Source organism: Rhinatrema bivittatum, chromosome 4, assembly GCF_901001135.1.
Source record: "Rhinatrema bivittatum chromosome 4, aRhiBiv1.1, whole genome shotgun sequence".
NCBI classification, from domain to species: Eukaryota; Metazoa; Chordata; class Amphibia; order Gymnophiona; family Rhinatrematidae; genus Rhinatrema; species Rhinatrema bivittatum.
This window is the reverse complement of record NC_042618.1, coordinates 168,087,553-168,114,148: the sequence shown is the minus strand read 5'-3', so window position 1 is coordinate 168,114,148 and position 26,596 is coordinate 168,087,553. Positions and strand designations below refer to the sequence as shown.

The following is a 26,596-nucleotide window of genomic DNA, read 5'->3' as shown; positions in this document are numbered from 1 at the left end:
ATATGCCTCCCCCTCCTGGAACTGCCCTTTGCAGACCGCGGCTTGTTTCGGACTACTCCAAGGGTTTTGTTATGTTTTTTTATTCAAAAGGTGAGGAGGGGTTCCCCCCCCAGAGTCTACCTACCTTGCCCTATTACTACTTCTCTCTGGGTTTTGTTTTTTTGTTTTTTTTTATACTTCCTAGCTATCCCAGTATACCTCCCCCCTAACCGGAGGAGGAGAACTACTGAGGAACCTCCCAGCTATCCCAGGATATATAGTGTGAGTGATATAAGAAAAAAAAACCAAAACATAGAAATATGTTTCTCTGCCTCCACCTACTGGCAAGCAAGGGGAATTCCTTGTCTGCAGGACAAAAAGGCAATGAAGATTCTTCCGGATAAGTGTTCCAAAGAAGAGGGCCAGTAATTCCAAGCAACCATTCACATAACTTGGCAAAATGGACCAATTTGACTGAAGGGATATCTCAAAAAAAGATATAATTGCGATGGAGAAGGTACAGAGAAGGGCTACCAAAATGATAAGGGGAATGGAACAGCTCCCCTATGAGGAAAGAGTAAAGAGGTTAGGACTTTTCAGCTTGGAGAAGAGACGGCTGAGGGGGGATATGATAGAGGTGTTTAAAATCATGAGAGGTCTAGACCGGGTAGATGTGAATCGGTTATTTACTCTTTCGGATAATAGAAAGACTAGGACCACTCCATGAAGTTAGCACGTGGCACATTTAAAACTAATCAGAGAAAGTTTTTTTTTTACTCAACGCACAATTAAACTCTGGAATTTGTTGCCAGAGGATGTGGTTAGTGCAGTTAGTGTAGCTGTGTTTAAAAAAGGATTGGATAAGTTCTTGGAGGAGAAGTCCATTACCTGCTATTAAGTTGACTTAGAAAATAGCCACTGCTATTACTAGCAACAGTAACATGGAATAGACTTAGTTTTTGGGTACTTGCCAGGTTCTTATGTCCTGGATTGGCCACTGTTGGAAACAGGATGCTGGGCTTGATGGACCCTTGGTCTGACCCAGTATGGCATGTTCTTATGTTCTATGATTGTCATAGCTCCCTGTTGGCCAGAAAGATTCCGGAAAGATGAACATGACAAGGACGATATATTTTCAATACAGTTTTGAAACACTGTGAGGCCAATTCATTGACAGCTTTAAAGATCAAGGTAAGAACTTTAAACTTAGCAAATAATTCACAACCAGAGACCTTTCTCCATGGCCAATACAAAGACCACTGAACAGCTCAGTGTGCAGCAAGAGAGAAACCCCGGCTATGACACAGCTATGCTTGGCATAAGTTCAGCCACACAAGAACTAAAGGATTTCCTGGTGCTAAATCGTCGCACTTCACTGCTGTACGCTCAGAAACTGCAAAGACAGGGAGCTGGGCTCAGTGGAGCTCTACACAAACTGATGGGAAAACACATCATATACAGCAGGCCACATGACACCTAGACATCAGGCTTACGAGTCACAACAGGCCACGTGACACTGGGATGTCAGGCTTACAAGTCATAATGGGTGACATAATACCAAGATGCCAGGGGTACAGTTTAAATGAGGTCAAGTGATATCAAGATACCAGGCTTATGGTTTACAGCAGGCCATGCAACACTCGGTTTATGGTTTACAGTGATCACATGACACCTGGCTTGCAGTTTACAGTGATCACATGACACCAGGCTTATGGTTTACAGTAGACCACACAACACCAACACACTAGGCCTATGGTTTATATCAGGCCATGTGACACTAAGATGCCAGCCTTATGGTTTACAGCAGGACATGCAACACCAGGCTTATGGTTTACAGTGACACCAAGATACCAGGCTTGTGATTTACATCAGGCAACATTACACCAAGATGCTAGGCTTATGATATACAGCGGGCCATGTGACCGTGAGACACAGACACCAGGCTTATGGTTTACAGCAGGTCATGCAACACCTGGCTTGCTATTTTTAATGATCTATGACATGAGATTTATGGTTTACAGCAAACCATGCGACACCAAGACACCAGGCTTACCATTCATAGTAAACCATGCGACACCAAGACACCAGGCTTACCATTCATAGTAAACCATGTGACAGCAACACACCAGGCTTACCATTCATAGTAAACCATGCGACACCAAGACACCAGGCTTACCATTCATAGTAAACCATGTGACACCAACACACCAGGCTTACCATTCATAGTAAACCATGCGACACCAAGACACCAGGCTTACCATTCATAGTAAACCATGTGACAGCAACACACCAGGCTTACCATTCATAGTAAACCACGCGACACCAAGACACCAGGCTTACAATTCATAGTAAACCATGCGACACCAGGCTTACCATTCATAGTAAACCATGCGACACCAACACACCAGGCTTACCATTCATAGTAAACCATGTGACAGCAACACACCAGGCTTACCATTCATAGTAAACCACGCGACACCAAGACACCAGGCTTACCATTCATAGTAAACCACGCGACACCAAGACACCAGGCTTACCATTCATAGTAAACCATGCGACACCAAGACACCAGGCTTACCATTCATAGTAAACCATGCGACACCAAGACACCAGGCTTACCATTCATAGTAAACCATGCGACACCAAGACACCAGGCTTACCATTCATAGTAAACCATGCGACACCAAGACACCAGGCTAATGGTTTACAGCAGGCCACACAACACTAGGCTTAGGGGGTCCGATATTCAACCAGCAGATAGCCAGATAAATAGGACTTTTCTGGCTATTTAGCGGCTGCTGAATATTCGCTAGTTAGCCAGATAAAAGGTGGACAGGAAATGGGCAGATCGGGGCAGCGCTACTTAGCTGGATAACTTAGCACATAATTTATGTGACTTTCTATTGAGCATGTCTAGACTTAGATGTATAAGGCTAAGTCCCGTCTGACATGGATATTCAGCAGCATAACTTAGTCGAATAAGTGTTATCCGGCTAAGTTACTTAGCTGGCTGGCCTCTCAATATCTACCCCATGTTTTACACCGAAACAAAGACATCCAGTTTACATCGGGCTACGTGACAATAGGATTATGATTTATAGAGACACAGACATCACGCTTACAGTTTGCTGCAGGCCACACAACAAGACACCAGACTTATGGTTTATATCAGGTCATGTGACATTAAGATGCCAAGCTTATGGTTTATAGTGGGCTATGAGGCACTAGGCTTGCTGTTTATAGTGAGCAACGTGACACCAGGTTTATGTTTGCAGCAGACCACGTGACACCAAGCCACCAAGCTTACAGTTTATATCAGGCCACGTGACACCAAGATGCCAGGCTTACGGTTTACAGTGGACCATGTGACACCAGGCTTACAGTTTACAGCAGGTCACATGACCCACTAAGACTCCAGGGAAAATTCATTTTGATTTTACCAACTTCTGCCAAAAACTGATTACCAGCACCTTTCCCGGCTCTGGCATCTGGCTCTCCTCCTCCCTATCTGCAGTTATCCTGGCTCCTCAGCTGGCTCTCCCACTCTCTGTCCACAGCTATCCTGGCTCAACTCTCCCTCTGCCTTTTAGCATCTCTCCCCCTCTAGCTCCCTCCACCCTATCAATGGCTGTCCCTCTCCTACACTCCCGTCCTTTTCTCCTCCCCCGCCCTTCTGCCTATTGGTGGCCCTTCCTCACCTTGCCTATCAGTGGCTGCCCTGTTGCATTCAGGATGAAGACGCCTCTCTTTAGCCCATCGTCATAAGGGAGGTAGCTGCCAGGAGGTCCTGTGCTGCTGATACCTGGGTCCTGTAAAGAAAGCAGGAGCGCAAGGAATAATTATTCCATACAAAAAAAAAAAAAAGTTTGCTTTTATATAGCACCTTTTATCCAAATGAGACCTCAAAACTTATTGAGAAAGCTCCATGCAGCCACCTGTGGAGGGGATGGTAAAGAAACTGGTTTCAGTACCCGCAGACTGTCGCATGGAGCAGGGAAAAGGGCCCATATCACAATTATCACCAACCACATGGGCCCAGGAGACAAGCGCGATACGTCCAAAGCCACACAGACTCAAAGGCAGATCGGGATTAGAGTTTACGGGGCGCCAAAATCCATGCTGTAAACTCTGACAGAGGGTGTAAGGCTTTCTAAGTGTGAAAAGATCCCAAGGAAGGGATGCAACCAGGCAGGGATCAGCGCTCACAGGTAGACACCGCTCTAAATCAGGGGCAGCACTCTGCAAGCATGAGGGCCACTTACCACAATAAGAATGTATCTCATGCCATTCTGGTGGAACTCCCTCACCATGTCTGGGAGGTCACCGAACCTCTCCTGATCATAGGTGAAATCTCGTCTGCCATCCATGTAATCCAAGTCATTCCACTGAACGTCCTGTGAGAAAAGGACTCAGCTCAGGAGCAAGCCCACTATGCCAGAAACTCCCCCCCCCCCCCCCATCTCCTGTACACCTCCTCCCCATCTCTCTTATCTCCTAGCGTGCAGCCGAACATCTTATTAAAAAGCTTTCTTTACGCAGTCTTATCCATCCCCACTCTAACTTGTAAAGCACCAAGGAGCATTTAGCCAATCAGACGGCTGCAGTAAATAAACATTTCAGTTACTCTTATTTGGTGCCAGTGTGCTCACTCATGCGAGGCAAGGGACTGTAAGTAATTGGAAGATGAGAAAGATCCCTGGCTGCAGAGATTAACTTATTTTACAAAGCATCAGAAGAACAATCAGCCAATCATTCGTTTGACTGATGGGTAGATCACGTCCCCCTCCTGCCATGGCCTATATACTGGCAGTTGGACTGCTCCACTGAGAGCTCTTCCCGGTGGCAACTTGTTTTCTTAAATTCAGATATTTCTTATGGTAAGACGCCATCACATAGAGAGTCCACACATTCTCAAAAAATTCAAACCAAGCTTGTACCAAGGGCATCTGGGCCTCTCTCATTCTCTGCACCACGTGACGGGTCATGTTGGTGGATGTGTAGCCAAAGCGGCAGAGGTGGAAACCCAGGCCCCAGTATGGGGGCATGAAAGGGTATCCTGGAGAGAAAAGAGGGACCATTACTGAGCACCTGAGAAATAAACCCGCAATCTGAGTATAACATAAGCGCTGCAACAGAGACACTGGTTATGCTGTATTTAGTGGAAGACGTGGAATACAAGCTTGTCTAAATAAATAAATAAGTAAAAAATAAACAAACAGAGATCACAGGGGTGGAAGTCCCAAGGGGCTTCTTACAGGAAGGGAACCAATTGCTGGACATTCACTCAAATGCCCATCTGTCTCTCCTCTATCAAAATCCTCCCAATCTGCTCTGTGTCTCTCTCCTCCATCCTTCCCCTTCCATTCTGTGATCTGTCTCTCTCCTCATCCTCCACTTCTGCACTCTGTGTGTTTTCTCCAACCAAAACTCTCCCATTCTTTGTAGTGTGTGTGTGTGTGTGTGTGTGTGCCTCTCTTCCATCCAAACCCTTACAATCTGTGCTCTGGCTCTTCCCCATCCTTACCTTCCCATTCTGTGCTGTGTGTCTGTCTTCCACTCAAACCCGCCCATTCTGCACTCAGTGTGTCTCCTCCAACCAAATCCTCCCATTCTGCACTCAGTGTGTCTCCTCCAACCAAATCCTCCCATTCTGCACTCTTGTGTCTCTTTCCCATCCTTACCCTCCCATTCTGTGCTGTGTGTCTGTCTTCCAATCAAACCCGCCCATTCTGCACTCAGTGTGTCTCCTCCAACCAAATCCTCCCATTCTGCACTCAGTGTGTCTCCTCCAACCAAATCCTCCACTTCTGCACTCAGTGTGTCTCCTCCAACCAAATCCTCCCATTCTGCACTCTTGTGTCTCCTCCAACCAAATCCTCCACTTCTGCACTCTGTGTGTCTCCTCCAACCAAATCCTCCCATTCTGCACTCTTGTGTCTCTTTCCCATCCTTACCCTCCCATTCTGTGCTGTGTGTCTGTCTTCCAATCAAACCCGCCCATTCTGCACTCAGTGTGTCTCCTCCAACCAAATCCTCCCATTCTGCACTCAGTGTGTCTCCTCCAACCAAATCCTCCACTTCTGCACTCAGTGTGTCTCCTCCAACCAAATCCTCCACTTCTGCACTCTGTGTGTCTCCTCCAACCAAATCCTCCACTTCTGCACTCTGTGTGTCTCCTCCAACCAAATCCTCCACTTCTGCACTCAGTGGTCTCCTCCAACCAAATCCTCCACTTCTGCACTCAGTGGTCTCCTCCAACCAAATCCTCCACTTCTGCACTCTGTGTGTCTCCTCCAACCAAATCCTCCCATTCTGCACTCTTGTGTATCCTCCAACCAAATCCTCCACTTCTGCACTCTGTGTGTCTCCTCCAACCAAATCCTCCACTTCTGCACTCAGTGGTCTCCTCCAACCAAATCCTCCACTTCTGCACTCTGTGTGTCTCCTCCAACCAAATCCTCCCATTCTGCACTCTGTGTGTCTCCTCCAACCAAATCCTCCCATTCTGCACTCGTGTCTCTTTCCCATCCTTACCCTCCCATTCTGTGCTCTGTCTCTCTCTCTTCCATCCAAACCTGCCATTCTGCCCTCTGCACATCTCCTCCATCTAAAGCTCTCCCATTCTGTGCTCTCTGTGTCTTCTCCATCCTTACCCTCCCGTTCTGCAATCTCAGGCCGATGCACGTCCAAAACGTGCACCCAAACCACAGTGAAGCTAATAGTGCTCATCCTATGTAAAGTACATGCAGATGAGGCTATTAGTTAATACCGGCGCTTCAAAATATTTCCCACACATCCAATGCGCCCATTGCAACGCAGTAAATTTCATGCCGGCCCAAGGCCGACGTTAAGGGCATGCCGTGATCAAGGGCTCACTGTAAAAAGAAAAAAAAATTCCTGCTTTCTGTGATTCCTCCTCTTAGTATCAACGCGAGATCAAGTAGGAGGAACCACAGAAAGCAGACTGAAGTAAAAAAAAAAAAAAAAGGTCTTGAAAAGAAAACATTTCGGCACCCAATACAGACACACAAGATAGACGGGCCAGGCCATGTATCTTGTGCTGGTATCTTGTGGCAGTGGCGGAGGAAAACGGACGCTCTAAGGGGTAGATTTTCAAACCGCGCGATTTGGCGTACTTTTGCTGGCGCATCAGGCGCAAGCAAAAGTACGCGGGATTTTAGTAGATACGCGCGTAGCCGCGCGTATCCGCTAAAATCCTGGATCTGCGCGCGCAAGGCTATCAATTCCGTATAGCCGGCGCGCGCCGAGCCGCGCAGCCTACCCCCGTTCCTCACCTTCCCCTCCCTTCCCCTCCCTTCCCCTACCTAACCCACCCACCCGGCCCTGTCTAAGCCCCCCCCTTACCTTTGTCGGGGGATTTACGCCTCCCAGAGGGAGACGTAAATCCCCACGCGCCAGCGGGCCGCTAGCGCACCGGGACGCGACCTGGGGGCAGGTCCGGAGGGCGCGGCCAAGCCCCCGGACCACCCGGGCCGTAGCCACGCCCCCGGGCCCGCCCCCGGAACGCTCCCGACACGCCCCGAAAACGCCGCGCGGTTCGGTCCCGCCCCCGACACGCCCCCCTCAGAAAACCCCGGGACTTACGCGAGTCCCGGGGCTCTGCGTGCGCCGGTAGGCCTATGTAAAATAGGCTCACCGGCGCGCAGGGCCCTGCTCACCTAAATCCGCCCGGATTTGGGCGGATTTAGGCGAGCAGGGCTCTTAAAATCCGCCCCATATTGAGTGTCCATTTTCCCAGCCCGCACTGACAGCCAACTCTCCTGTGCGCCTGATGCCGAGGAAATGCTAGGGACACACAATTTTCCCCTAGTGCCTCCTTTTTTAGCATGACCCCTCATTTAAATAATGCATCATGTGCCCAGTAGAGGTGGCTGAGCACATGTTAGGAAAGCGCTCGCTTAATCATGAGTGCCCATTTTATGCAAGTCGATATTGCATCAGCCTGTGTGTCTCTTTTCCATCCAAATCCGCCCATTTTGCGCTCTGTGTATCTTCTCCTTCCTTACCCTCCCATTCTGCACTGTGTGTCTCTCTTCCATCCAAACCCTCCCATTCTGAACTCTGCGTGTCTCCTCCATCCAAAACTCTACTATTCTGAGCTCTGTGTTTGTCTCTCTTCCTTTCAAAGCTTTACATTCTCACTATGTGTCTTCTCCATCCTTACCCTCCCATTCTGTACTCCTGTGTGTGTGTCTGTATCACAGCTTTTACTGTGGCTCTAAACCATTGCTGCCTTTTAACTGTTTCATGCCAAGAGCAGAGATACATCCATGTAAATCCCATTTGTTCTAAGGTGTAGTCAGGGAGTGGTGGGGAGAAAAGTGAATTTTTGCGGCACATTGAGTCACTCAATCTATAAAAAAAGGCCCCTGGGAGCAGAATTGGAAAGCCTGAACAGGTCAGAGAGTCACTGTATAAAGATACTCCACCAATCACATCTTGGAACTGCCGCACCACACTCTTAGGCTCAGGGCCCAGGAAGACATAAAAATCCAGGATTCCACCAGTTGTTCTCCATGAAAGAGCAGGGGCAGGCTGCAACACCACATCTGGGAAAAAGACACCAGCATTAATTTGGCATCTGAGAGAGAAACACCACACCCAGCACTGTCAATGCACCTCACTCCCACCCTGCAGCTCAGCCTGCTTTTCTAGTTCTGATCCTGCCAGTACACCTCATTCCTGCCCTGCAGCACCATCTGCTATTTCAGTACTGAGACCCTCACACACAGCTCTGACAATGCACCTCACTCCTGCCCTGCAGCAATCCCTATAACTAAACTAGAATTACCTTGCTGTCAAAGGTTGTTAATTTACCTTATTCAGCCTTTGCTAGGCATGCACTAATCTGGCAACAGGAAACTCCTTTCCCTTGGGAAGCAAGATATGATGCACCCTTGATCCCGGGGCCGAGACTCACTCAACCCGTGTTCACGTATCTTCCTGGGACACATAACACCTTCCATCTGTAGCTTTCAAACTAAACAGTATGGGCAGAACTGAACAACAGGCCTCTGAGGGTACTTACCCATTGCATTGCTATTCAGCAGGAAAACCCCATGTGAGGAACCGTCCTGCTCCATGACAAGGTAGAAAGGGTGGGAGCCATAGAGATTGCCATTTGGCTAAAATCACAGAGCACAGCGTCAGTTCATATTGGACTCAGGTCCTGGAATATTATGGTGCAATCAGAATTCTCCCTCCCTCCACCCCCTATTGCAGATATTGAGTGTTCAGTAAGAAATTCTCAGGATTCTCTGCTACCTTTCTTATACCTGGGCTGGCTACTGACCCAGCTTTACGAATCTAATCCATCACGGAAGGCAGTGCATGCAGATATACGTCCTGCATAATCAGTGTGGATATCCTGAAAACCCAAGTGGTTTGGGGCTCTTGAACTATTGAGCACAGGGATACTTCAGGAGCTCTGGGATAATGAGTCAGAATTGACCATTGAGATCCTCTCCCAACATTGGACTGACATGTCTCCCTGTAGTGTATTTGGATTTTCAAAAGGCGTGAGTCAGAATTGACCATTGAGATCCTCTCCCAACATTGGACTGACATGTTTCCCTGTAGTGTATTTGGATTTTCAGAAGGCGTTTGACAAAGTCCCTCATGAGAGGCTTCTAAGAAAACTAAAAAGTCATGGATAGGAGGCAATGTCCTTTCGTGGATTACAAGCTGGTTAAAAGACAGGAAACAAAGAGTAGGATTAAATGGCCAATTTTCTCAGTGGAAAAGGGTAAACAGTGGAGTGCCTCAGGGATCTGTACTTGGACCCGTACTTTTCAATATATTTATAAATGATCTGGAAAGGAATACAACGAGTGAGGTTATCAAATTTGCGGATGATACAAAATTATTCAGAGTAGTTAAATCACAAGCGAATTGTGATACATTACAGGAGGACCTTGCAAAACTGGAAGATTGGACATCCAAATGGCAGATGAAATTTAATGTGACAAGTGCAAGGTGATGCATATAGGGAAAAATAACCCTTGCTGTAGTTACATGATGTTAGGTTCCATATTAGGAACTACCACTCAGGAAAAAGATCTAGGCATCATAGTGGATAATACTTTAAAATTATCGGCTCAGAGTGCTGCAGCAGTCAAAAAAGCAAACAGAATGTTAGGAATTATTAGGAAGGGAATGGTTAATAAAATGGAAAACATCATAATGCCTCTGTATTGCTCCATGTTGAGACCGCACCTTGAATACTGTGTACAATTCTGGTCGCCGCATCTCAAAAAAGATATAGTTGCGATGGAGAAGGTACAGAGAAGGGCAACCAAAATAATAAAGAGGATGGAACAGCTCCCCTATGAGGAAAGGCTGAAGAGTTAGGGCTGTTCATCTTGGAGAAGAGATGGCAGAGGGAGGATATGATAGAGGTCTTTAAGATCATGAAAGGTCTTGAACGATTAGATGTGAATTGGTTATTTACACTTTCGGATAATAGAAGGACTAGGGGGCATTCCATGAAGTTAGCAAGTAGCACATTTAAGACTAATCGGAGAAAATTCTTTTTCACTCAATGCACAATTAATTGCCAGAGGATGTGGTTAGTGCTGTTAGTGTAGCTGGGTTCAAAAAAGGTTTGGATAAGTTCTTGGAGGAGAAGTCCATTAACTGCTATTAATCAAGTTTATATGGGAATAGCACTGCTATTAATTGCATCAGTAGCATGGGATCTTCTTGGTGTTTGGGTAATTGCCAGGTTCTTGTGTCCTGGTTTGGCCTCTGTTGGAAACAGGATGCTGCTTGATGGACCCTTGGTCTGACCCAGCATGGCAATTTCTTATGTTCTTATGTTAATGTTGCACATGCTGCATTTATTACCAATGAGAGGTACTGTCTTCTGTTTCTCTACGCTGCAAGTCTTGCTCCTACTCCCATTTTTAATGTATTTATTTAAACATTCTTATATTCTGCACTAGTGAAACATTGTTGATCAAAGTATATTATAAAATGTACATTCCTAATTAAACAATACATCAACATTGACAACATAATACAATAATATTTATTTAAAATAAGATAATAATGGAGAAATTATTTACCTGATAATTTCATTTTCCTTAGTGTAGATACATAGACTCAAGGTTTATGCTCCCCTGCCAGCAGATGGAGATGGAGCAAGCTGATGTCAGGTATATATAACCCTGCAGTGAATCCAGCCTGCCAGTATTCTCTTCAAAAGCAACTGTGGACTAGCAAAAAACTTGATTAAGTACAATGATTAAAAACACGTAACCAGAACTGTACTCAACCAACCGTAAACACTGAAATCACGTAAGATTCTAGGTACCCGAAGCTAGGGACTGGATGAACACTTACCAGTAATCCCTTGGGACTCAGAACCCCACAGGAGGACTACTGACACATTCATGCGGCAGCCAAGGGCGGGAAGCTGAGTCCATCTGTCTACACTAAGGAAAATGAAATTATCAGGTAAGTAATTTCTCCATTTCCTAGCGTGTAGACAGATGGTCTCAGGACCAGTGGGATGTACCAAAGCTAGTCTCCAAAAGGGTGGGAGGCTGCCCGCGGTCCAGTCAACACCACACATGCAAAGGCTATATCCTCCAGGGCCTGCACACCCAGATGATAAAACTTGGAAAAAGTTGTGTAAGGAGGACCACGTTGCAGCTCGGCAGATACCATGGGAGACAACAAACTTACCTCTGCCCATGACACTGACTGAGCCCTAATGGAATAAGCCCTAGTCTGAGTAGGCAATGTCTTTTCAGCATCCACATACGCAGCTGTGACTACCTCCTTAATCCAACAAGCTATGGTAACCCACAAAGCCGGAGCACCCTTCTTACTCCCATCATGGAGAACAAACAGGCAATCCACCTTTCTAAAAGGTTCAGAAACCCCTAGATACCACACGACAAGTTGCTTGACATCCAAGGAGCGCAAGAGGCGATACTCCTCCGCATCTCTGACCTTATCCAGGGATGGCAAGTAGACAGACTGAATCAAATGAAAGTCCGAGACTACCTTGGGTAAAAAGGATGGAACAGTATGTAGCTGTAAGGCCCCTGGAGTCACCCGAAGGAACAGCTCCTGGCAAGACAAGGCCTGCAGCTCAGAAATCTGATGCACTGAACAAATAGCCACCAGGAACACAGTCTTCAAGGTCAACAACTGCAAGGAAAGGCTATGCAGTGGTCAGAACGTAGGGTCCGCCAAAACATCCAGCACCAAGTTAAGACTCCTCAATGGAATGGTAACCTTAAGGGTGGCCTAAGATACTTCATTCCCTTCAAAAAATGGGCCACATCAGGATAAGACGACAAGGAATCACCATTCACTGGGCCTCTGAAACAGGCAAGAGTCACAACCTGTACTTTCAAGTAATTAAGGGCCAATCCTTTATTCAACCCATCCTGAAAAAATTCTAGAATGAGTGGGATCTTAACTGAACTGCGCCTCACACTAGACCTCAAAAACTCTCCAAACCCGCACATAAGCCAAGGAACTGGAAAACTTGCAAGCGTGGAGTAAGGTGGTAATCACCGCAGAGGATAATATGTGTTAACATACAAGCCCTCTCAAGGGCCAAACCATAAGACAGAACAGAGTCAGATCCTTCTGAAGAACCAGTCCCTGATGTAACAAATCCATGTGCGGCAGAAGACGAAGGGGTGTTTCCACCAGGAGTCTTCGCAAATCTGCATACCATGGACACCTGGGCCAGTCCAGTGTCACCAGGAGTACTAGCCCCATGTGGCCTTTGATCTTGTGAATTATCTTGCCCAGCAAGAGCCACGAAGGAAAGGCATAAAGCAATTTGTCTTCCGGCCAGACCTGTATGAGAGCATCTATTCCCAGGGATCATGGATCTCTCCTGTGACTGTAGAATCGAGGAACCTTCACATTGTGATAAGTCGCCAGCAGGTCTAGGAACGGAAGGCCCCAGTGATCCACAATCAGCTGAGGTGCCTTGGTTGACAACATCCACTCTCCTGGGTCCAGACTCTCCCTGCTGAGAAAGTCCAATCTTACGTTCTCTTTTCTTGCAATGTAAGAGGCCAAGATAATTTCCAAATGACCTTCTGTCCATTCCATAAGCTGGTCTATTTCCTGTGATACTTGCTGGCTCTTTGTTCCTCCCTGGCGATTGAATTAGGCCATTGTTGTTGCGTTGTCTGACATCACGCAAACCTCTTGATCCCGCAGCCTGTGGCTGAAGTGCAAGCGTGGCAGCCATACTGCCTGAACTGCTAGGCAATTGATGTTCCAACGGGACTCTTCAATATTCCAACGCCCTTAGGCCATTAACTCCAGACAGTGAGCCCTCAACCGTGGAGACTCACATCTGTCGTGAGAACCAACCAGGTCGGAGAGGACAAGGGAACTCCCTTTCTCAAATGATCCTCCTGCAACCACCACTGGACGTGGGAGAAGATTTCCATCGGCAAGTGGAGCAGAACCACATTGTCCTGATACTTCGGGTTCCAACAAGATAGCAGAGAGCACTGAAGAGGATGCAAATGTGCCCTTGCCCATAGCACCGCTTCTAGGGTAGCTGCCATCAAGTTGAGTGCCTGTAGGTATGACCATATCATTGGGTGTATGGTGTTCACCAACTGATGCACTTGACATTTCAATTTCTGAATCTGAACTTCCAGTAGGAAAACGCTGCCCTGCACATGATGAACCAGACCCCCAGATACTCCAACGACTGGGATAGCTGAAGATTACTCTTGGTCAGGTTCACCACCCAACTGAGCTCCTGTAATAAGGAGATCAACTTGCATGTCACCAGGCGGCTCTCTTCCTAAGACTTGGCTCAAATCAGACAGTCATCCAAATACGGGTGCACCAGGCTCCCTTCTTTTTGCAAGGCCGCTGCTACTACCACCATAACCTTGGAAAATGTTTTGGGAGCGGTGGCTAGACCAAAGGGCAGCGCCTGAAACTGATAATGGCGCCCCAAAACCGCAAAGCGTAGAAAGTGTTAGTGTTCCAATTGGATGGGAAAATGAAGATAAATCTCTGAAAGATCCAAAGAGGTCAGAAATTCCCCCAAAAGCACCACCATTATCATAGAGCCTAAGGGTTCCATGCGAAAAAGAGTACCTTCAAATGATGGTTGACCCTCCTTGAGATCCAGGATGGGACGAAAGGAGCCCTTCTTCTTTCAACAAAATAAATGAAATATTGCCCCATACTTTGTTGAAACTTGGGCACCAGAACCATAGCCCTCAGCCTGAACACCACTGCCTGCTTCTTCTGTGGGGAGTGGCAAGGGGATACCATTAACACGTCCTGAGGAATACTGTGAAATTCCAGCACATATCCTTCTCACATCACCTCCAGGACCCACTGGTCTGACGTGATCTCGACCCACCTCTGACAGAAGACAAAAAACGTCCCCCTATCTCTTGTTCCGGAAGGTGGGTCAGCAAAACGTCATTGGGAAGCTCAGGAAGGTCCGCCACCAAGCCCACTCCTCTCTTGTGCTGTCGGGGACAAAAGGACTGAGATCTACCAAAAGGCTGAGTCTGCTGAAAGACTGACCCTCTGCAGGGACGAAAGCACCTGGAACCCCGGAGATAGCCCCTCATACCAAAGGGGCGCTGTAACTGCTTCTTATCCTCCGGCAATAGAGGAATTGGAGACTCGCCCCTCTTTCTGGCCAGTTTCTTCAACTCGCTCCCAAACAAGATCGAGCCTTTAAAGGGCATCTTGGTGATTGACTTTGGAGGCTGTATCAGTTAGCCAATTTCGCAACCAGAGTTGACACCTGGCCGCTATCACTGAAGCCACTCCTCTGGCTGAAGTACGGACCAAATCACAGCCTGCGTCTGCTAAAAAGGCAGCCACAGGCTCCATAACCGCTCTGGAATTCCCTCCAGACTCAACTTCCTGAGAGAGAAGCAAACAAGACTGTGCCACTAAGGTGCAACAGGAAGTAATCTGTAAAGGCATAGCCACCATCTCAAAGGCTTGCTTACTAATAGCCTCAATCCTTGTATCATGTACATCCTTCAAGGCCACTCCTCCCCCTATGGGGATAGTCATCAGCTTAGAGATGGCACATATCAGAGCATCCACATTGGGAAAATATAAACGCTCTCTCACAGCCAGATCCAGCGGGTACAGGCCTTCCAATGTCCGACCCCCTTTAAAATTTGCCTCTGGTTCATCCCGTTCCAGATCAATCAATTCCTGAATGGCATCCATCACAGGGCAAAAACAAGAGGCTTTACATAAGGAAACCACAATGGGATTCTTCCTCAGCTCTGACATAGCATCCGAACCAGGGACTCCCAGTTGCTTCAAGGTCTGGGAAATCAGGGCCAGCAGTTCATCTCTATGAAAGAACCGCAATGTGGTTTGATATGGTTCCAGCCCTGGAGGAATTTCCCCATCTTCCAGGGAATCAGGATCAACCTCAGTGCCATTCGGATTCCTATTGGGAACACCCACAGGGAGCTGAGGCAAGCTCCGGAGCCTAAGCATAGGACTGGAAGAGGAGGGAGCCACCGGCTGAGGGTCAGACCTGACAGGAATGGGTGAAAGCGGAGGTCTGCGCCTGAAGAAAAGCTTGTAAGCCTTGAAATAATTCCACCCAAGAAAAAGCAGCCGGGTCCAGACCGAGCTTAGAAGGAACTGGAGCTGGTCACACAGAACTGCCTTCGCCTGTGAAGGAGCCAGTCAACGGAGAACCAAAATCTGGCATCCCCCCAGTCAAGGCTGTGACCAAGCCATCATCAGAATGGGAGGAACCAGGCATAGCAAAATCTGAGGAAGACAACTCTTCCTGGGCATCTGAGCAGAAGCCAGGTCAGGCTGAAAAACCCTAATATGATAGGCAACACAAATAGGAAGACGCTTAGGCTTCTTGCTTACTGGCGCTGTCGTGGCAGTAAACATGCGTCTGAACGGCTCACACTGAAAGGGGAATGCACACAAAAAATAAGCGCCTAGAACAGGGGTCAGGAACCTTTTTGGCTGAGAGAGCCATAAACGCCACATATTTTAAAACGTAATTCCATGAGAGCCATACAATATGTTTAAAACTAAATACAAGTAAATGTGTGCATTTTATGTAAGATCACACTTTTAAAGTACAATAAGTCTCTGAAAATATTACACCAGGCCTTAAGACACTAATACATCTCCTATTAGGAAAACGGACCAAGTCAGGCTGCTATAGAGTCCTACACAGAAACTACACGCCAGCAGAAAACCTCACCTGAATCACGTGCTGTCCCTCACCTAACAGAATAAAGAAACCAAAACGCATAACAAGAAGCATGCAGAAAAAACTGAATTGGAAACTGCAACAAGCCAGAGTCTCTGTATGCAGTGTAACAAAGGAAAAAAGAAACATCACCCATCCTTATAAAACAAATCAAGAAATATAAAATCATCAGCAGTAAAACTGTACTAACAAAAAGAACATATTTTGAAACAGCTGATGAGTGGAATATCCAATAATTAAAAACTCATATAAAACATTTCCAGATACCAACAAAATATTTCAAAATAGCAGACACAAAGACTCAGTAATGAAAAATAATAAGGATACAAAATTTTTTTTGCTCTGCATAACTGGGAATGTTTGATATCCAGGTGTCCTGAGATTGTTCTGAATTAGCAGGAGGTGGGGTGGTTTGCTTGGAACTTTCTCCTCTCTCAGTCACATACCAGTGCTCTCTCTCACACTGACTCTCAATGACACACCTATACACACATGCTCTCAGTACTCACATATACACATGTTTTTTCTCTCACTTATATAGGCTCTTAATTACACATTTACACACATGCTGTCTATCTTTTCACGCTTACACACACACACAGGCTTTCAATCACATAAATACATGCTGTCTTTTTCTCTCACACACAGACTCTCATTCACATGCTTACAAACATGTCCTCTCTTTCTCTCATTTACACACAGGCTCTCAATCACATACTCCATCACCTAAACCAGCTCTCAATCACACACAGACACACATGATCTCTCTCTTACTTATACACACAGGCTCTTAATCATACATACACATGATTTCTCTCACACACAAAGGATCTCAATCATACACACATACTCTTTCACACAAACAGGTTTTCAATCACAAACTTACACATACAGGTTCCCAATGGTAAACTTACATTCATGCTCTCTCTCTCACAGGCAGGCTCTCAATCACAGACATACTCTCTTTCACATGTACAGGCTCTCAATCATTCACATACATGCAATCTCACACACACACAGGCCCCCAGGCTCTCAATCATTCACATACATGCAATCACACACACACACACACACAGGCCCCCAGGCTCTCAATCATTCACATACATGCAATCACACACACAGACACAGGCCCCCGCGGCCCGGAAGAGGAAGTGGAGAGTATCGGGTGCATGCGCGGCAAGAAGAGGCCACGCTAGTGCGCTCGGCATCAGCCCGAAGAAAAGAAGACTGCAGCGCGGCTCGGAGGAAAATGAAGAGCTTCAACCGCGGCCAATGGGACTCCGCCTCCGTGAGGGCTGAAAATGAAGAGGTTAGCGTTGGGAGGAGGCTGCTGCTGCCGCGAGTTCCCGGGGTGGGGATGGGGGAGAGACAGAGTGAATGAGCGAGCAAGCATGTGTGTTTGCTCGCTCATTCACTCTCTCTCTCCCCCACCCCGGGAACTCGCGGCAGCAGCAGCCTCCTCCCAACGCTAACCTCTTCATTTTCAGCCCTCACGGAGGCGGAGTCCCATCGGCCGCGGTTGAACCTCTTCATTTTCCTCCGAGCCGCGCTGCAGTCTTCTTTTCTTCGGGCCGATGCCGAGCGCACTAGCGTGGCCTCTTCTTGCCGCGCACGCACCCGATACGCTCCACTTCCTCTTCCGGGCCGCGGGGGGGGGGGGGGGCGGGAAGAAGAGAGCACGCCGGTGCCGCTGACTCCAGGTGTCCTGCCGCGTTCCGCCCGGGCTGACAGCATTTTAAGCCCGGGCGGAGGAGGACTGGGGAGCAGCTGGGTCAGCGGGAAAGTGTGGCGACTGTCTGCGAGCCAGATGCAGCCCTCAAAAGAGCCATATCTGGCTCGCGAGCCATGGGTTCCCGACCCCTGGCCTAGAAGAAAGTACGGCAAGGCGCGCGCACAACTTGTGCGCCAAGCTAAGCATGTGAACAGTGTAAAATTTGTGCAGCTTAAAAAGCGTACCCAAAAACCAAGTGCACAACGTGTGCACAGAGCACACCGACGGCCTGTAGAGGGCAGAGGAGCATGCACAGGAGTGACCGAAAAACGCCACTGTGGCTTACCAAGCAGCATGCAAGGAAAAAGCCTAAGCATAGGGCCTAGCCCACCAGAGGCCACTCAACCCACCAGGCTGCCCAGTTCCCCAACCCCAATGGGAGCGGGAACAAACGTCGATATGGCACAAGGAGCACGGAGCCGGAGGAAGACCTGAAACCCCTCTAACTGTCTCTGAATCAAAGGTAAAACTTCTCTTTTATTTAGTTACTTTTTAAACCTTAGCTAAACTCAGCACTTACCGGTTGAGTTCAGAGACAGTCTCCGGCTGTGGGGGGAGAGGCCATCTGCCGTCACCGCCATGCTCGGCCTCCTGCACCTGCTGCCTTTCAGCTGAACTAGCAGCTAAGCCCATGCCGGGAAATCCAGCTACCAGACCAAGGCACACCTCTGAGGGACCACGGAAATCACCTCAGGAATTCTCAACTAGGGGAGGGACCTTCAGGTATCACCACAGGAGAGCAGGGTTTTCTTTTCCTTAATTTAGAATTTCAAATTTCTCCTTCCAATAAGCTAGAAGCAATCCCCATAGGGAGATGCACGTCCACCATCTGCTGGAGACGGAGATACTGGCAGGCTGGGGTTGCAGGGTTATATATACTGTGATGTCAGCTTGCTCCATCTCCATCTGCTGGCAGGGGAGCATAAACCCACTGGTCGTGAGTCCATCTGCCTACCTGCTAGGAAAAAGAAGTTAAATTTATTGACTAATAAGCAATTACTTATGTTTCAATAAAATATAAAGCTCCCATATCTTTGCTTCCCTTACCCTCGGTGACATGTCCCGGTTCCAAAGGGTCACTTTAGTCCACTTGATGTCGAGGATCAATGAGGTCAGGTGCTCGCCAAGCCCAAAGATGTAGTGGGAGGGCAAAGAGGTGGAAATCTGGAGGAACTGGTCAGTGAAAAAGAGGGGTGCAATGGTGGTGTTCACACTGGCAAAAGGGAGAGAGAGAAAAGTTTCATGCTAAGGCACTACAATACAAGAGCATGTTCAGCACTTGCTCCGAGTCAGAAACTCTCTCACTCCGGGGCTTTTTCTGAGCAAGCAGTAAAGCAGAAGCTCGGTTCCTCAAGGGAGTGAGTACAACATCATCACTGCGTGCAAGCCCAAGGTCAAGGTCTGGGTAGCGCAATAGTGAAAGGACCCCGCTGAGAGCCAGAGGACGGTGTTAGTTAATCAACTCATTTTATATCCCTCATGAGAAACCCCGACCCCTGGGAGGAAGGCTCAGAGCAAAAAGCAAAAATAGGACCAAAAAATACTGGAACAAACTGCAGGTTTATGCATCAGTCACCAACTGCTGGAGACAGAGAAATACTGAGGAACTGCAGGTGGCATCAGGGTATATATAAAGCAGTGTCAGTTTTACTTTCTCTGTCTCCATCTGCTGGCACGGATGAATAAAGCCAGGAGTCTGGGCTGATCCGGGTAAGTACAGGGAAAGCCCAGATTTTACATACGCAGGCCTTTTAAAATCTGGGCGTAAGCACACAGCCAGGTTTTGAATTGTTTCCTAAACTTCAAGTAGTCTTTCTCCAGAAGAGAGGCAGCATATTCCACAGGGGGGGGGGGGGGGGCAAGAAAGGAAAAGCGCATCTCATGGGTTCGTCCCAAAATAATATCTCTTGGTGAGAGTAATTTTAAAAGCTTGGACTGAGAGGAGCGAAGGGATTGTGATGGCTGATACTGTACAGCTAAGTTGCAAAGATACAGTGTCTGATGACAAAATGCTTTGAAGACGAGACTCAGAATTTGGAATTGAATACGGGAGGAAATAGGGAGCCAGTGAAGTTTTGTGTAACAAAGGCACGACATGGTCGAATTGAAGTTTACCAAAAATAAGTTTAGCAAAGGTATTTTGTATTAATTGAAGACGGTCAATGGAATGGGAGCCAAGACTATGAAAGAGGGCATTGCAGTAGCTGAGGATAAATGCTTGAGTCAGGGTTTTCAAATCAGATACGTTTAAAAATGGACGGAGACGATATATACAATGTAGATAATAAAATAAATGCTGAACTAAGTACAAAATATGAGGAATAAATCTTAAAAGGGAATCAGACTTAAGGCCCAAAAGAATTAACTGCTTCTTTCAACTTAATCACTGAGCCAGCCGTTATGGGAGAGGGACAGCCTTCAGGGTACTTATTTCTATAAAACCATGTGACTTTGATTTGTAGGGATTGACTTTAAGTTTGTGCAAGAAGAGAGCCAAGTAGAAGCATCAGACAGACAAGCATTAAAAGCTGGACAAGGATTTAGGATTCTTAGAATCAAAGGAAGTTAAAATCTGAACATCAGCTGCGTAAAAACAACAACTAAAACAGAGACTTTGAATTAGAGTGGCTAAAGGAACAATATAAACATTAAGGGGTAGATATTGAAAATGTATGTGCGCGCGCTACCCGGTGCGCACATATGGACGTATAATTTTATAACATACGCTCGCTGGCGCGCACATGTTATAAAATTCCGGGTCGGCGGCACAAGGAAGGGGGGGAGGGTATAATTTTGCAAAATTGCACAGCGACACATCGGGGCCTTCCCCAGTTCCCTCCCAGTCCGCTCCAATTAAGAAGCGGACTGGGAGTGAACTTCCCAACCCCCTACCCTAACCTCCCTTCCCCTATCCCTATCCTAACTACCCCTATTTTTTTGGTTTTACCTTTTGCTACTGCAAAGGAGCAGGTGCCTCTAGCCCTGCCCCGCCCCCTGGACCACCCCACCCAGAAAACGCCCCCTGGCCTGCCCCTTTCAGGAAGGCCTGCACTTATGCTCATATAGGAAAATTAGTTTCTTACCTGATAATTTTCGTTCCTGTAGTACCAAGGATCAGTCCAGGACACCTGGGTTGTGACTCCGCACCAGTAGATGGAGACAGACTAAAACTTGTGGGCGGAGCCATATATGCCCCTGTGCCAGTCACAGCCCCTCAGTCATACGTAATGTCAAAGTAGAAAATCCATAAAACAACCAGAGCTAACCATACAAACATGTAAGTAAACGAAAACAACTCCAACACCCCTACAGGGACCAGACTCCCCAACCGGGAGAGCGAATAACCAAGGGGCAGAATACTGAAAACAACAATGAGCGGACTCTCCGTTATTTTAGCGCAGCACTGCGGGCGGGATCCTGGACTGATCCTTGGTACTACAGGAACGAAAATTATCAGGTAAGAAACTAATTTTCCTTTCCCTGTACGTACCAGGATCAGTCCAGGACACCTGGGATGTACCAGAGCCAACTTACCGAGGGTGGGAAGCAGAGAGTCCCGCTCAGAGTACCCTCACTCCAAATACCCCGGATCAGTAGCCTGAACATCCAGCCAGTAGTGGCTAAGGAAGGAGTGGAACGACTCCTAGGCAGCCGCCCTGCAAAGCTCCTGAGGCGACACCCGAGAAGATTCCGCCCAAGACACAGTGTGGGAACGTGTCGAGCGAGCTCTGAGACCCACGGGAACGGCTGGCCCAGTACCACGTACGCTGAGCCAATGGTCTCCTTGAGCCAGCGGACGATCATCGTGCGGGACCCTGCGGCACCTTGGCTTCCCCCCGGGGAGAGCCTGCAGCTCCTAAACACACCGTGCCGAAGCCATCTCCACCAGGAATACAGTCTTCATCGTGAGCTATCTCCACCAGGAATACGGTCCTCACCGTGAGATCAGCCAAAGATGACCGCTCCAAGGGCTCAAACGGCGCCGAGCATAAGGAAGAGAGAACCCGAGAAAGCTCCGGGACGGCAGGGACGACGCAATGGAGGACGGAGATGCTTCGCTTCCTGAAGAAACCGGGAAAACCCAATTTGGAATAAACACAACTAGGCCTAACCAAAAACTAGCCCAAAATCAAAACCTGACCAACCACCAGAAACAAGCAGGCCAGGCAGGGCTGTGACTGGACCTGCACCATCTACTGGAGACAGAGTAAGACTGAGGGGCTGTGACTGGCACAGGGGCATATATGGCTCCGCCCACAAGTTTTAGTCTGTCTCCATCTACTGGTGCGGAGTCACAACCCAGGTGTCCTGGACTGATCCTGGTACGTACAGGGAATGGCCTTTACGCGCGTGGCCGGGCCTTTTTGAAAATAGGCTCGGCGCGCTTGGCCTTTTGAAAATCTGCCCTTAAAAGGGTAGGAGACAGAATAGCCCCCTGGAGGGCGCCACACATAAGTCAAGGAACAGATGAAGATTTTGAATCCCAATCAACATAGTAAGTTCTGTCAGAAAAAGAGTAAAACCAATTGTTACGACTACGGCTGCTGTGCAACCTCCTCACCACCAGAGGCCTCCCATGAGCACACTCCCCTGGCTGGCCCGGTCTTCCTTGCCCATCTGCTCCATGTCCAGAATTCTCTAATTTAACCCCACCTAGCCCATGCTTCGGCATCGAGTTCGTTTGGGCTCCCTGCTTTAGCCTTCTGTGCCTTCGGGCTTCCTGCTTCCCTGCCTTGCTCTGTGGCCTTTGGGCCTCTGCTGATCTTGCTCTGTAGGTATTTAACCTTGCCTGCCTTCTTGTCTCCTCTGTCCCTGAATCCCTTTCTGTTGCTGCCCTATTACTCTCCTGCTTCCTTGCCTCGCTGCCTTCGGGCATTTTGTGGTTTCATGTTCAGTGTAGTCCTTGTCCTGGTTTGTCTAGTCCTCTCATTGTCTGTCTTACTTGCCCTGGTTCCCCTCATCCAGCTCACGCTTATCCTGATTCCACTCATTCCTGCACTCAGTTCCAGTATAACAGATCACGCTTACCTGCATTCACATCCACGCGTACCCACGTTCTGTTCCAGTTTTCCTGAAGTTCACCCTTACTCCCACGCTCTCAGTTCCAGAGACCCTTCTCAGCCAGCACCCTGCACCAGAGACTCTTCCCAGCCAGCATCCAGCACCGGAGATCCTTCTCAGCCAGCACCCTGCACCAGAGACTCTTCTCAGCCAGCACCCTGCACCGGAGGCCCTTCTCAGCCAGCACCCTGCACCGGAGGCCCTTCTCAGCCAGCACCCTGCACCGGAGGCCTTTCTCAGCTGAGACCCAGCTCCAGGAATTCTAACATCCTGCACCAGGCTCCAGAGACTCTACCCAGCCTCACTAGATCATGTGCTATTACTCCCATCCTCCTGTGTCACTCCTGCAGGTGATGTTCACACCAGGCAACAGCCCAAAACCGTAACACCAATTCAATGCAGTGTCCCGGATGCCAATATCATTAAAACATCTGAGCAAAAGATGGTGGTTAACAGAGTTGAACGCTGAGGCCATATCACGAAACACTACTAAAGCATTTCTACCTTTGTCTAAATTTTAAAAAATCTCAGATAAAAAACAGTTAACAGCTGTCTCTGTGCTAAAACCTTTCCTGAACCCTGATTGGTTAGGGTATAAGTTGAATATTTTGTTGAGATAATCAGTTGATTGAGATAGAACTAGCTTTTCGAAAATTTTAGAAAGGGTAGGCAGGTTAGACATGGACCTATAATTATTTACAATATCAGGATCTAGGTTAGACCTTTTTTTTAGCACTGTCCTGACCTTAAACTTTAATAGAGGGGAAAATGATCCAGAATTAAGGTTGTTATTAACTATACAAGTAAGATAAGGAAAAAGCCCTAGGTCAGGGTTCTTCCACAGTTTGAAAGGAAGAGGGTCTTGGCAAGATGAAGAATTCATCTGTTTTAATAATAGCAGGAGACCAGCAGATGTTACTTTACTAAAGCAGGAGTATTTACTGACAGATACTGTAGTAGCCTCATTAGAAAGAGAAAAATTCCAAAAAGCAGAGGATGTTGACTCATCACCAGAATCCGACTCAATGGAGACAGACCTGACAATAGCTGGTGTAAAACTAGACTGAATGATCTTTATTTTGTCTTCAAACACAAGTACTAAATTTTTAGTTGTAATTGTATCCAAACGTAAAGCCGATGAGGCCTAAGAAGCAGAAGCTTGATTCACAAATTTGAAAAGCTGCTGAGGGTCCCTCTAGGCATTCACTGAAAACAGAGACCAAATTCCTGCATCCAGGTTCCACAGTGATCACCTGGAAGCTCCAGGAGATAGCCCTGGACTTATGAACTGGCATTAGAGGAGTAAATAAATAGAGCTAAGAAAGATTTGCTGAATGTGAACTACCAATATTCTGATTTGCAGTTCCAGAGCTGCATCAGCCACCTCAGCAGCCTGAACACTTTTCACCATGGGGGCCTTGTTGATTTGAAGGTGTCTGAAGCAGATTTGGCTCCTCACAAACCTTCCACCTCCATCCCACCATCCTGACAGAAGCACTTACAGAACCAGTCCACTGGATCTCCTTCGTACAATGAGACCGAAAGGATCGGCCAAGAACTGGAGGTCATACAGCTTCTGGGTGGCTTGGCCACTCACTGATGGGGTTTGGATGGGAACCTCATAGCGATTCTTAGCTGGATCTCTGATCTGAAAGCACAGAGAGCTACCATTAGACTCATAGTTCCCAGCTCTGGGCCATGCTGGAGGTATAAAATATGCAGAAGTACTATCATTATACATTATACATTATAGATCCTTTTATAAAATTGTAAATTTAGGTGTTTATTTCCTTTACGTCGGAATATAAAAACAAATAAATATACACATATATTCTAATTAGGGGTTTTTTGAGCATACAAAAAACAGTATCTATCAGTATTTTTGTGGCATGGAAGGAATATTGATGGTACTTTTTCCAGTACTGTAATAGCTGGGGAAGCTGCAGGGGAAGGGCTGAGGTAGACAGATAATTTTCAGTCTATCCCTTATTCTTTACAGGGGAAGAGTTGGCACAATCTTGCATGACCTGCTAAACTAGAGCTCCCTTCAATTTTGCCCTGAAAGGTGATGCCCCTTCAGGGGCTGTGAATGCTACTTCTGCAAACTTAAGTTACAGCTTATAATGCAAGCCATCAACAACCTAATGTCCAGTCAGTATGTGGCCCCTCCCCTTTAAGCAGCTCCTAGTGGAGAACATGCCACTCCTCTCCCTCTGACCGCCACAGTGCGTTTACTTACTGTGAGGTGCAGTCTACTCTCAGTCTCAAACAGCACGTCCAGCTGCAGGGTCAGGATGTCCTTGGGCATAAAGGTGGGCGAGGCACGACTCAGGGTGGCACTGTAGCCCGTCTCTGTGGAAGTGAGATTCTTCATTTCATAGCTGGGGTAGTTGGACGGCAAGAAGCACCAGGGCTGCCCCAGCCGAGGGTCACTGCCTGCAGGGGCATAGCAGCAGCCACGGGCCTCGCACTGTTCTTTTGTGAGGACCTTCTCAGGGGCACAGTCAAACCTGCTGTCCGGACAGATATTGCACTGTGGAGGACCTGAAGCCGCCCCAGCCTCTGTCTCGGGCAAACTTTCATACCTATATTCCTGATCTCCTCCCCCTCCAAGGGCACGGACAGGTCTAAACACCTTCTCCCATTGCAGAAGTGGTGCTTGAAGGACTCTGCTACCCATGGCGGCTTCCTGAGTACGAGCCCAGTACAGGACAGTCAGCAGCAGAAAAGGCATACAGAGGGCACACCCCAGCAATACGAAGGTAGCCCTCTGTCTGCAAGGCAGAATCCCGGGTCCCAGCAGCTCTCTTCCAAATGATCCTGTCTGTGCCATTCCTGCAGGCAGGTAAGGAGTCCACCTGTGGGGGAGAGAAACAGCTTTCTAAAAATGAGATCCTTTCAAACAGCTTCACAACTATTGCACTGGGAAGCCAACAGCCCCTGGCCACCGAGATTATGAGAGAATGATTGGTTTCTATCCTATGAATTATGTAAAACCTCAATAAAAAAAATAATTTAAAATAGTCATACCTGTGAACTCTCCGGATTTGGCCCGGAGACTCCAGAATTCTAAAAGAATTACCGGGTCTCCGGGCCAATACCGGAAATCTCTGGGTGCTGCAGCAAAACCAATCTGCTTGGACCCGGAAAGAAGAAAGGAACGCCATTGGTCTTGCGCAGCTGAAAAAGGAGGAACTTGACAGGGATTTCTACCATCTCTGGCCCTTTTTAACTCTTAACTTCACTTCCTCGTGACACCACCTGCTCCTGCACAGCCTGTTTCCTGTATCCAGCCATTTGCCCGCTCCCTCCTGTTTGCCTTGGCCAATCGACATTGCGATTTCCTGCCCGTGCATCAAACGAGGAGTAAGAAACAGGCAGCATCCACTTCCGCAGCACAGGAGGAGAAGGAAGAGGCTGCTGCTGCTCCAGGTGCCCAACTTAGAATCTGCTGGTGCTAGTGTGTTTTGAAAGGGGGGGGAGAGAATGAATGAGCACGTCTGTGAGAGTGAGTGAGTGTGTATTTGTGTAGGAAG

General features: G+C 47.7%; 1 protein-coding gene across 1 annotated transcript in view; it reads right to left on the bottom strand.

The window, feature by feature from the left end:
• The window catches only part of GAA (glucosidase alpha, acid), a 76,120-nt gene that overhangs the window by 42,282 nt on the left and 7,242 nt on the right, over nucleotides 1-26,596 (bottom strand). Inside the window, exons 2-9 of the mRNA XM_029599183.1 lie at nucleotides 25,300-25,918; nucleotides 24,563-24,708; nucleotides 19,047-19,212; nucleotides 9,029-9,125; nucleotides 8,430-8,549; nucleotides 4,917-5,035; nucleotides 4,242-4,373; nucleotides 3,678-3,788 (exon numbers count right to left, since the gene is read on the bottom strand). Coding sequence (XP_029455043.1) covers nucleotides 3,678-3,788; nucleotides 4,242-4,373; nucleotides 4,917-5,035; nucleotides 8,430-8,549; nucleotides 9,029-9,125; nucleotides 19,047-19,212; nucleotides 24,563-24,708; nucleotides 25,300-25,918 — 1,510 coding nt within the window. The remainder of the gene's footprint in view (nucleotides 1-3,677; nucleotides 3,789-4,241; nucleotides 4,374-4,916; nucleotides 5,036-8,429; nucleotides 8,550-9,028; nucleotides 9,126-19,046; nucleotides 19,213-24,562; nucleotides 24,709-25,299; nucleotides 25,919-26,596) is intronic.